Below are 12,061 nucleotides of genomic sequence, written 5' to 3'. Positions count from 1 at the left end.
GGACAAGTCGTATCTGTTCCTTGAAAAAGTTCCACATTTCAATGACATCCTTCCCTGACAGCCTATGCTCCCAACTTATGCTCCTCAGAACCTGACTTGCAGCATTGTATTTATCTTTCCCCCAATTGTAAAACCTACCCTGTTGCATGCACCTATGTCTCTCCATAACCAAGGTGAAAGTCACAGAATTGTGGTCACCATCACCAAAATGTTCACCCACTAACAAGCCCATCACTTGTCCTGGTTCGTTACCGAGTACCAAATCCAATATGGCATCCTCTCTGGACGGACAATCTACATACTGAGTTAGAAAGGTTTCCTGGACACACTGTACAAACACTGCCCCGTCCAATCTACTTGATCTAAAGAGCTTCCAATCAATATTTGGGAAGTTGAAATCGCCCATAACTACTACCCTGTGGCTTCTGCACCTTTCCAAAATCTGTTTCCCAATCTGTTTCTCCACATCTCTGCTGCTATTGGGGGGTCTATAGTAAACACCCAATAAGGTGACTGCTCCTTACCTATTTCTGACTTCAGCCCATACTACCTCCATAGGCAGATCCCCCTCGAACTGCCTTTCTGCAGCCGTTATACCATTTCTAATTAGCAACACCACCCCCCCTCCTTTTTTACCACCTTCCCTCATCTTACTGAAACATCTGTAACCAGGAACCTCCAACAATCATTCCTGTCCCTCTTCTATCCACGTTTCTGTGATGGCCACAACATCGTAGTCCCAAGTACCAATCCACGCCTTAAGTTCACCCACCTTATTTCTGATACTCCTTGCGTTGAAGTATACACACTTGAACCCATCCCTGTCAGTGCTACCTTCTCCACAGCCTCCCTAATTTCTTGGACATCCTGAAAAACAGCTAACCTACTTGCTGGACTACAAGTCCGGATCCCATCCCCCTGCCAAATTAGTTTGAACCCCCCCGAAGAGTGCTAGCAAACCTACCTCCCAGGATATTGGTGCCCTTCTGGTTCAGGTGCAACCTGTCCTGCTTGTACAGGTCCCACCTTCCCCAAAATGCAGTCCAATTGTCCAAGTACCTGAAGCCCTCCCTCCTACACCATCCTTGCAGCCACGTGTTCAACTGCACTCTCTCCCTATTCCTTGCCTCACTGTCACGTGGCACCGGCAACAACCCAGAGACGACGACTCTGTCTGTCCTAGGTTTTAGCTTCCAGCCTAACTCCCTGAGCTCCTGAATGACCTCCCCACCCCTCTTCCTACCTATGTCATTGGTGCCAATGTGCACCACGACTTCTGGCTGCACACCCTCCCCCTTAAGGACTCTGAAGACACGGTCCGAGACGTTTCGGATCCTGGCACCCGGGAGGCAACAAACCAACCGAGAGTCTCGCCCATGTCCACAGAATCGCCTGTCTGTCCCTCTAACTTTAGAGTCTCCTATAACTAGCACTCTCCTCCTCTCCCCCTTTCCCTTCTGAGCCTCAGAGCTGGACCTCGTGCCAGAGACCTGATCACTGCAGCTTACCCCTGCTAGGCCGTCCCCCCCAACAGTATTCAAAGCGGTATACTTAATGTTGAGGGGAACGACCACAGGGGATCCCTGCACTGCCTGCTTCCTCCCCTTCCCACCTCTAACTGTTACCCAGCTATCTCTGTTCTCTGGCATAACTATGTCCCTGTAGCTTCTATCTATCACCCTCTCAGCCTCTCGAATAATTCTCAGTTCATCCAACTCCAGCCCCAGTTCCCTAACACAGTCTGTGAGGAGCTGGAGCTGGCTGCACTTCCTGCAGATGAAGTCAGCAGGAGCATCGGTGGTCACCCCTGCCTCAAATATCCTGCAGGAGGAACATTCCACTGCCTGCGCTGCCATAACTCTACACTTAGTCTCCAAAACAAGAACACTAATGAGCTTACCTTTTTTTTAGGTTAGAGGAGGAGGGACTATGGGAGACACTACACGTGTAGTGTCTCGGGTTCCTTCTCCACTCAAATAACAATCACTTACCTTCCCGACCGGCTCTGCGCTCCGACTTCACTTCTGCCCAGCTCCCGCCGCTCTCTGCTGCAAAAAGACCGTTGGTGGCAAGAGCTGTTGAATGGACATGATGTCTGTAATAATAAGGGCTGTAGTCTGAGAGTCTTGGTGAGAGACATGTCCAGTAACAGTGTTTGAACAAGTAATAGCCTGGTGTGTGTGAGGTCACAGAGAAGATGGAACCGAGGATCATTGATAACTTTCTACATTACTGAGCATGACATTTCATTCACCACATGGGGCTTGAGAAAAAAAGCCACCTTTCATCCATTGAGTCTACCAACACCTCCAGTTCCCTGCGAAACAGGAGCAAGTCTCCCTTTCCTCTCGGCCACGTGTCGAGTTTCGATAACCATGGTATGAGGGGTAGTTCCTGGCTTGTAGCATCTGAAGCACTGTTGGAGATGGACTTGGCTTGTGGCACCAGTGACATGAAAACTGGGAGATGCGATAGACGTCTTTACCGCCTGTGTGCCTATTTGCTGGGGTTTCAATGCAAAATGCTGAATAAAGAATTACTCAAGAATAAAGCATCAATAACAGGAGGGCAGATAGAAAACCAAAGTTGGCTTGTGAATGATGTGGTTCCTCCTCACTGCTCACCCATTGACACTGGGGAGAATTTGCTTGGTCTCCTCCCCTTGGTCCTTGGAAACCTCCTGCATTTCCTCCTAATAGCAGTGTACCCTGTGATGGTTTAATATATTGCAATCTGTATGAGTAAAGAGATTACTTTTTGTATTTCAATTTTCCGTTATTGATGGTGGGCTGTCTTATTGAACAGTGATGGATAGCAAAGTCCTGTTATCGAATCACATCATTTACAAATGGTGACATGAGATAAATATAAAGAAAGAATAAAATTGAATTAATTTTTTTTCAAGGATGGATGTGTAGCTGAGTACAAAAACATCAGCACAATGAATGTTTTTCAATGAGTAGTGCTGAAATCATGCCCACTAATTCAGATATTCAAGGCAGTGGGAGAAGGGGTGACATATTTGTCTAAACAAAAAAAGACAAATGCAGGCACCGGGTAGCTTTTAGGTTAGTGCTTCTACCTTCAAAGACACATTACCACTGACATGATTCAGAATTGGATTAAATGCATATAGCTTTATAAAACCATTACATATCTGATGGGCTATAAGAGACAATTATGTCTCATCCTCTGACCAAGCAAAACCACCAGAAATGGAGTAATAATCTTGCATGCTAAAGGACTTGTGCGTTCTTTTTTAAATGAATAATTGTGTATTAACTCAAGTTTAAAATTTCCTTTGGAATTTAAATCCTGTTTACACCCTGAACTAGAGTTAGTGAACAGATTCATAATAAGCAAAAATTGTGCGTAAGACTTTTTTGAATCAATTAAAATTGAGATTATCCCTCGCTGTCCCAAATGGATGAATAGTGGAGTTTACCAACTTCTTTGTGGAGGGGAATGTATGATGACAGGATGGAGGGAGGATGCTCTCTCAGCTGCAAGGCTGCTCCTCAGTTTTGGGTCCTCAGTGTGATGCAGGATCCAGGTGAATGTACCATCCATTGGTGGCATACAGCAGAAATAGCAGAAACTGTTCTTTCCTCATCTGTTTTGTACATGCAGCATTTTGGTGTGCTTGTTCAAACTCTGCAGCACCTGTTCGATTCTGCAGGTTGTATTTTATGTTTGTGACAACTTTCAGATCAATTTTAAGGTTGCTCCGCAATAACTTAGCCTAAGGATTTGTCAACCTGTAATGATGTAAGTTTTATGGTTTATATATATTCTAATACCATGTATACTCAAGTAATAGTCAATCTCGTAAAACTCAACCATCAATATTTGGCCAAAAAATCTGGAATTTTCCATATATCTCATGTAAAAGTTAACCCTAGCTCTTCACAGATAACAGATCAATATTTATGAGTCAGTATAGCAGCCATCGCACTCTGATCCAGTTTCCAGTCTGCCAGTCATCCTGCTCTACTCCAGGTCTTCCGGTCTGCCGGCTGTCGCGCACTGCTGTGTGTTTTCAGAATTACTACAATTTGTTGTATTTTTTCTTTATTTGTTTAAAAATCAATTGGGCTTCTGCTAATGATACAGTATGAATTTTGATGGGCATGAATTTCAGCCACTCAAAAGTAGTATCCATGTAATAGTCAACCACTTAAATTTAACCTTAAAAAGTAGTCAACAACATTCAACTATTATTTGCCGATATATGGTATCTTTTATTTTGGAGTTTGGATTTTGAAGTAGTGGCATCTGAATTTTGCTTTGTTTGTAGGAGAGATTTAACAGTATTTCTGGAGCTGTGATTTAACAAAAAGAAGTAGTATGAAAGAGAGTCTCAGGGGTGAAAATGAGGATTTGTTTGCAATGTGAGACTATTACAATGGGCAAAGTGAATATTGAGAAACATTAGCTGCTTGCTTTCTGTTTAGAAGGATCAGGATTTTTTTTAATTATGGGAAAACCCATAGCTTGGACGTGTTTGTTTGTCAGTTTACAAAAGTCTTGGATGAAGTTGGATGTATGAGTAGAGCTCAATAAAGTAGCCAGTTCAGAAAACTAGGTTACCATCAGACTCAGGTTTGGAAGTGCTGGTGTTGGACTGTTGTGTACAAAGTTAAAAATCACACAACGCCAGGTTATAGTCTAACATGTTTATTTGGAAGCACTAGCTTTCGGAGCTCTGCTCCTTCATCAGGCTCCAAAACCAACTGATGAGAAGCAAATGCTTCCAAATAAACCTGTTGGACTCTAACCTGGTGTTGTGTGACTTTAAACCAGTCGGAGGAGTTTAGTTTGAAAATTCCACACCAAAGTTTTTAGTTAGAAGCTTCAAGGGGTGCTGGAAATTGAAAGAGTCTGAGCTCAGTGTTATGACTAACCAAGGAACTGTCTTATCCATCTCCCAAGGTCAGGAATCAAGAGAAACCTATAGATATGATAGATAAATGAACTCCATCTGGTAGTTGAATATGCTAAAATAATGGTGTTGGGATTTTACTGTGTTTCAAAATCATTAAAATTATATTAGATGAAAATAATTTAATTCATTTTCTTTTATCTTATTTATGTTACAGATATACTTCTGTTTTTTTTTGTTAAACCAAATCAGCAGTAATAAATGTTTGTGATTTATTGAACGATCACCCTGTTAAATGAAAAACAATCTATTAAGCCAGATATCAGTGTGCAATCAGTCAGGACAGCTCAGTGGTTAGCATTGCTGCCTCACAGCGCCAGGGGTGTGGGACTGCATGAGTTTACTCCCACAGTCTAATAATGTGCATCAAGGGTCTATTGGTTTGGTGGATTAGCCATGGGGTATTCGGGGTTACAGGGATAGGGTTGGGACTGGGTCGAGGTGGGATGCTCTTCGGAATATTGATGTGGACTTAATGGGCTGAATGGCCTGCTTCCACACTGAGGGATTTTGTTCCTCTGGCTTGTCCAATGTTAACATCAGCTAAGATCTCTGTCTGTCAATCCCACTGTGACAGATGGTGAATTTTGGACTTAATAAACTCTAAAATTAAAAGATGCCATATTAATGACCATGTGACCACTGTTGCTTGTCATAAAAGCTCACCAGGTTCCCTAATCTGCCAACTTTCCCTGGTCTGACCTACATATAACTTGAGACATCATTGTTGATTCTTAAATAATCAATTAAGATCCAATGAATGAACAGTAACTTTAAAATCTCAGTAAATTCAAATGGGATGAAGGTCTTGTGATTACTAATTCTAGTGAAAAGAAAGTGCTCGTTAGAAACTTGTTCACCACTGAAACATACGCTAACACTTTTTTATTAACATTGGGAAGGTGAGAATTTTTTTGCCCCCTCCATTCTACTTCTGAGCGTAAATATAATGATTCTCAGGGTAGAACTCGATTGGTGTCACAATCTGATGCAGTTTTATAATCTATGAATTTAAGGCCCAAGGCTGTCTTTGAATTTAGGCCTTAATAACTCATTTGAAGGTTTTCCCTGTTCCTTTGATTTGAAGGTGAAAAATAAAGCTGACGAAGCCTGTGGTGCTGTAGTGGTTCCAAGGGCTGAGGGTGGTAAGAGACCATTGATCTGGATTACACGAAGCCAGAGGATCATTCACATTTCTTTTGGTTTCACAATTATATTTCAGCATTATTTTTTTAAAGTTTACCTCTTGTTAATGCTGATGCCTTATGCACAGAGCAGGCTGTCTCAATAGCTTCAATATCCAATCTCACACGGGGGGTTAAAACGAGACATCTGGTCCCTCCTGAACACATTCAAGAGGCTTAATGCCTGTTTTATGTAGTCACCAGCGTAATGTTGTATGTTAGGCAAAAGTGAGGACTGCAGATGCTGGAGATTAGAGTCGAGAGTGTAGTACTGGAAAAGCACCGCAGGTCAGGCAGCATCTGACGAGCAGGAGAATTGATGTTTGAGGCAAAAGCCCTTTATCAGGAATGAGACTGTGAGCCAAAGGGGTGGTGAATTAATGGGAGGGGTGGTGTGGGGGAGGAGGGGGGGCTGCTGAGGGTAAGGTGGCTGAGAGTGCGATAGGCAGATGGAGATGGGGGTAATGGTGATAGGTCAGGGAGGAGGCTGGAGCAGATAGGTGGGAAGGAAAATGGACAGGTAGGAGAGATCATAAGGGCGGTGCCGAGTTGGAGGGTTGGATCTGGGATAAGGGGAGGGGAGGGGAAATTGGTAAAATCCACATTGATTCCATGGGTTGGAGGGTCCCGAGGCAGAAGATGAGGCGTTGTTCCTCCAGGCATCAGGTGCTTAAGGAGTGGCGATCGAGGAGGCCCAGGACCTGTAATTGGTGGAGTGGGAGGGGGATTTGAAGTGTTTGCCCATGGGGTGGTGGGGTTGGCTGGGTGGGTGTCCTGGAGATGATTTCTGGAGCACTCTGTGGCTAGGTCCAATCCAAACTTAAGCGTTTTACTGATTTGGGAGTTTGCCCTTATGCCCATTATAAGTCAGTAAAATACAAAGTAACAGCCTCTTCTTTCCTTTGTTCTGTACAGTAGACAAGTGGTTTCACTTAATAATATTTGATTTTTAATCACGTTTTGAATTTTATTCCAGCACAATGCGGAGGGACTTCCATGGATACCAGTGATGTGATCCTGAGTCCAGGTTTTCCAGGAAATTATCCCAGTTACATGGATTGCGTTTGGAGAATTTCGTTAGAGGTTGGATATGGTAAGTTGCATGGTGAACCAAAAGGAAAGCTACATCTAATTTGCCGTCATTGAGTAGTGTTGCTTTTGGACATAGTGATGTGTCTCCTGAATTTCAACATCGGGGCATAGAGATATACAGCAGAGAAACAGACCCTTCAGTCCAACTCACCTATGCAAGATATATGAAATAAAATTAGTAAAGAATCATACAACACCAGGTTATGGTCCAATAGGTTTATTTGGAAGCACTAGCTTTCAGAGCACCGTTCCTTCATCAGATGGTTGTGGAGGTGAAGATCATGCTCACAGAATTTATAGCCAAGGGAATCCAGTGTCATGGAAATGTGATCCAGTAAACAATCTTAGATTAAAACTTTCAATTTTATAATGAGATATATCTCCAGTTAGCTCAGGTTTTTAGAAAAACAGGTGTGAAGTCTGTCTCTGTCCCAATGCTATGTCAGACTGATAAGCCCTCTGTATAGTTTTACAGAGTTTTACTTGGATTCATGCAGTTTTTGAGCCAAATAAAATGTGATTCTGCAAAAACAAATTCACCCCATAAACTTTCACCCCAGAGCGACAGATTGAGTGTGTGCGTGTGGGTGTGTGTGCACGTAATGGATTGTGCATGTATATATGTGCGTGTGTAAACTTGGTAAAGTGTGTGTGTGTGGTGGGGTATGTATGAGAGGGTGCGTGTATTGGTTTGAGTGGGGGGGGTGTATATGTGTGCATATGACAGAGAGAGCGTGTGTGTGAGAGAGAGAGAGAGAGAGAGACAGAAACAGAGTGTATCTTGCAGTGGGGTCACCTGTAGTATGGCATGAACCCAAGGTCTTGTTGAGGCCAATCCCATGATACCAGACTTTGTGATCAGCTTATGCTCTGCCATTCCCAGGAAGTACTGGACAACAAAGGATCCTCTGTCGATTGCAGCCTGTGCCTGTCTCCTGAGGGGGTCATTACGATATCTTGATGTGGCATGTCAGAACTGGTGATGGCTGAGCTGAGCATCATACCCTGTTCTCATGAGGGCATCCTTGAGCACCTTGAGGTGTCCGTCACATTCCTGCTCATCCAAACAGATCCTGTGTATGCGTACGGGTTGTCCATAGGGGATGGCTGTTTTAATATGTTTTGGTGGAAGCTAGAGAAGTGTAGCACCCTGAGGTGCGATGCTCAACTCATTGACTGCCAGTTCTGTCTTGCCCCAGCGAGAAACCATAATGATCTCCTCAGGAGATAGACACATGCTGCAACCGACTGGGTACCCTTCATTGTCCAGTAATTCCAGGAGCAGAATGACGACACCATGTTCTTTGCAGCCTGCAACACATTATCGATGAAGATGGTCACCTCGCCAAGACTTTCCCTATGCCTCCACTTCTCACCTTTAAACAACCACCAAACTTCAAACAGATCATTGTTCATTGCAAACTGCCCAGCTTTCAGGACAACAACACCATACAACCCTATAACAGCAGCAGCTGCAAGACATGTCAGAGTTTTGGGACACCTCTCACTATGCACGCTGTGAGTACTCATGTGATTCGGCCATCTTGGTCTGTTTCATACACTGCAGGCAAAGATGCCCTGAGGCATGGTACATTAATGAGACCAAGCAGATGGTACGGCAACGGATGAATGGACACTGCTCAACAATCACCAGGCAGGAGTGTTCCTTCTCAGTTGGGGAACACTTCAGTGGTCCGGGCACAAACTTGATTGAGTTTTTTGAAGAAGTAACAAAGAGGATTGATGAGGGCAGAGCGGTAGCTGTGATCTATATGGACTTCAGTAAGGCATTCGACAAGGTTCCCCATGGGAGACTAGTTAGCAAGGTTAGATCTCACGGAATACAGGGAGAACTAGCCATTTGGATACAGAACTGGCTCAAAGGTAGAAGACAGAGGTTGGTGGTGGAGGGTTGTTTTTCAGACTGGAGACCTGTGACCAGTGGAGTGCCACAAGGATCAGTGCTAGGTCCACCACTTTTCATCATTCATATAAATGATTTGGATGTGAGCTTAAGAGGTATAGTTAGTAAGTTGCAGGTGACACAAAATTGGAGGTGTAGTGGACAGTAAAGAAGTTACCTCATATTACAACGGGATCTTAATCAGATGGGCCAATGGGCTAAGAAGTAGCAGATGGAGTGTAATTTAGATAAATGTGAGGTGCGGCATTTTGGGAAAGCAAATCTTAGCAGGACTTACACACTTAATGGTAAGGTCCTAGGTCTCCTTCCTATCAGAAAGATGTTGTGAAATTTGAAAGGGTTCAGAAAAGATTTGCAAACATGTTGCCAGGATTGGAGGATTTGAGCTATAAGGAGAGGTTGAACTGGTTGGGGCTATTTTCCCTGGAGCATTGGAGGCTGAGGGGTGATCTTATAGCGGTTTATAAAATTATGAGGGGCATGGATAGATAAATAGACAAGTTATTTTCCCTGGGGTGGGGGAGTCCAGAACTAGAGGGCATAGGTTTAGGGTGAGAGGGAAAATATATAAAAGAGACCTAAGGGGCAGCTTTTTCATGCAGAGGGTGGTGCGTTTGTAGAATGAGCTGCCAGAGAGAGTAGTGGAGGCTAGTATAATTGCAACATTTAAAAGGTATGTGGTTGGGTATATGAATTGGGAAGGGTTTGGAGAGATATGGGCCGGGTGCAGGCAGTTGGGACTAGATTGGGTTGGGATATCGGGTCAGCGTGGATCAGTTGGACTGAAGGGCCTGTTTTCGTGCTGTACATCTCTATGACTTTATGGCATTTAGCCTTGGACCTTCGGGTGACCATCCTCCAAAGCGGACTTTGGGACAAACAACAACACAGAATGTCTGGGCAGAAGCTGATAGCAAAGTTTGGTACCCAAGAGGATGGCCTCAACTGGGACATTGGGTTTATGCCACACTACAGGTGACCCCACTGCACTATACACTCTCTCTCTCTCACACACACACACACAAACACACACACACACTCTCTCTCTTTCTCTCTCTCTCTCTGTCTCTCATAGACGGACTCACACTTTACCAAGCTTACACACGCACATATATACATGCACACTCTATCGCATGTACCCTCACCCACACGCACACACTCAATCTGTCATTCCTACATGCACACACATAAAAGCTTATGGGGTGAATTTGTTTTTGCAGAATCACATTTTATTTGGCTCAAAAACTGCTTGAATCCACGTAAAACTCTTTAAAACCATACAGAGGGTTTGTCAGTCTGACATAGCATAGGGACACAGACAGACTTCACACCTGTTTTTATTTTAAAGCCTGAGCTAACTTGAGAATGTAATTTGAACCAAATTCTGGCATTGACATATCAAAGAACAGAAACCAGCATATCCAATTATAAAAGATGATTTTTTAAAAAAATCTAAGATTGTTTACTGTGTCATATCTCTATGACATTGGACTCCTTTGGCTATAAACTCTGTGAATATGATCTTAACCTCCACAACCACCTGATGAAGGAACAGTGCTCTGAATGCTAGTCCTTCCAAATAAACCTGTTGGACTATAACCTGGTGTTGTATGATTTTTAAATTTGTCCACCCCAATGCACCTTCAAGTTATAAATAAATGTAGTCCCATTTGCTAGCATTTGGCCCATATCCCCCTAAACCCTTCCTATTCATATATCCATCCAGATGCCTTTTAAATGTTGTAATTGTACTAGCCTTCCCCACTTCCCCTGGCAGTTCATTCCATCCATACAACGCCCTCTGCATGAAAAGTTGCCCTTTAGATCCCTTATAAATCTTTCCCATTTCATCTTAAATTTATGTCCTCTAGTTATGGACTCCCCCACCCTGGGGAAAAGACCTTGTCTATTTACCCTATCCATGCCCCTCATGATTTTATGAACCTCTACGAGGTCACCTTTCAGCCTTTGATTCTTCAGGAAAAATAATCCCTGTCTATTGAGTCTCCCCCGATAGACTGAACAAAATTTTATGTTGTCATTGTGCTGTGTGTCTCTTTAAGTTTCAGTTGGGTAGTGGAGGCATTGCTGATTTTTTTTTTGTTAATTTATCTTAATGCACTTGATAAGTTCAATGCCAAAAAATGAAACATGAGTCATGATCAGATGACAAATTGTCAATGCACCCAATAATTCCCATGTCAACACAGGTGAAAGAAAGTTTCACTCTTTATTGTGCTGGAATATATTTATATAGTAACATCTTCATGTTGCATATAGTTTGGACAAATTAATGATTATTCAACAATCATAATATGTATCAGAAAGTATCAGAAACATTCAATGCTGGAATCCTTTCACCACACACAAGTTTACACTATTGATGGAGTTGGATAGATAACTGAACAAAAATGAAGCCAAGGCCCATAGAACAGTTTAGACATGGGTGATCGAATCAAATGGTCGAGTATTTTCTAAGAATACAGGATTGTGAGACTTCTGCTAAATATCATCATTTAAGTTGATGAGTTTGCGAATTTGTAATTAATTCTTTCAAAGGGTTCAGGGAAGACTTTTTCTCAAAAAAAACCTTCATTTCCAGTGGCGTCCTTCTATTAGAAATGACACTGATGGCATTGTAAAATCCAATCCATGGTTTGATGTTCCATGGAGCTGACAATTATACTTGACCCTCCCTAGAGTTTGTTGGTGATGCAAATATAGATCGGACAGGATGAATGCACTTTGCTGATTAAACTGACTGAGAACATCGGCCCTTCAGCTCCACCTGAAGCTCAAAGCTCTATTTCAGGCATATTTGTGATGGATTATGCGATGAGTGCATGACTCTGCATGACTAGTGACACTGATTTGAGAAGAAGCTCAAGTGCCATCTAAAAAACAAAAAGTGCTGGATAA

The 12,061-nt window shown here is 43.0% G+C and overlaps 1 protein-coding gene across 1 annotated transcript in view; it reads left to right on the top strand.

Annotated features, from left to right (window-relative positions):
- The window catches only part of LOC122563724 (CUB and sushi domain-containing protein 2), a 616,258-nt gene that overhangs the window by 416,088 nt on the left and 188,109 nt on the right, over nucleotides 1–12,061 (top strand). Inside the window, exon 35 of the mRNA XM_087976898.1 lies at nucleotides 7,103–7,219. Coding sequence (XP_087833024.1) covers nucleotides 7,103–7,219 — 117 coding nt within the window. The remainder of the gene's footprint in view (nucleotides 1–7,102; nucleotides 7,220–12,061) is intronic.

This window comes from Chiloscyllium plagiosum, unplaced genomic scaffold, assembly GCF_037043375.1.
Source record: "Chiloscyllium plagiosum isolate Xiang-an unplaced genomic scaffold, Cpla_swu_hap1 HiC_scaffold_30, whole genome shotgun sequence".
In the NCBI taxonomy this organism is placed as follows: domain Eukaryota; kingdom Metazoa; phylum Chordata; class Chondrichthyes; order Orectolobiformes; family Hemiscylliidae; genus Chiloscyllium; species Chiloscyllium plagiosum.
The sequence above is the reverse complement of the archived record's forward strand: the minus strand, read 5'-3'. Positions and strand labels throughout refer to the sequence as shown.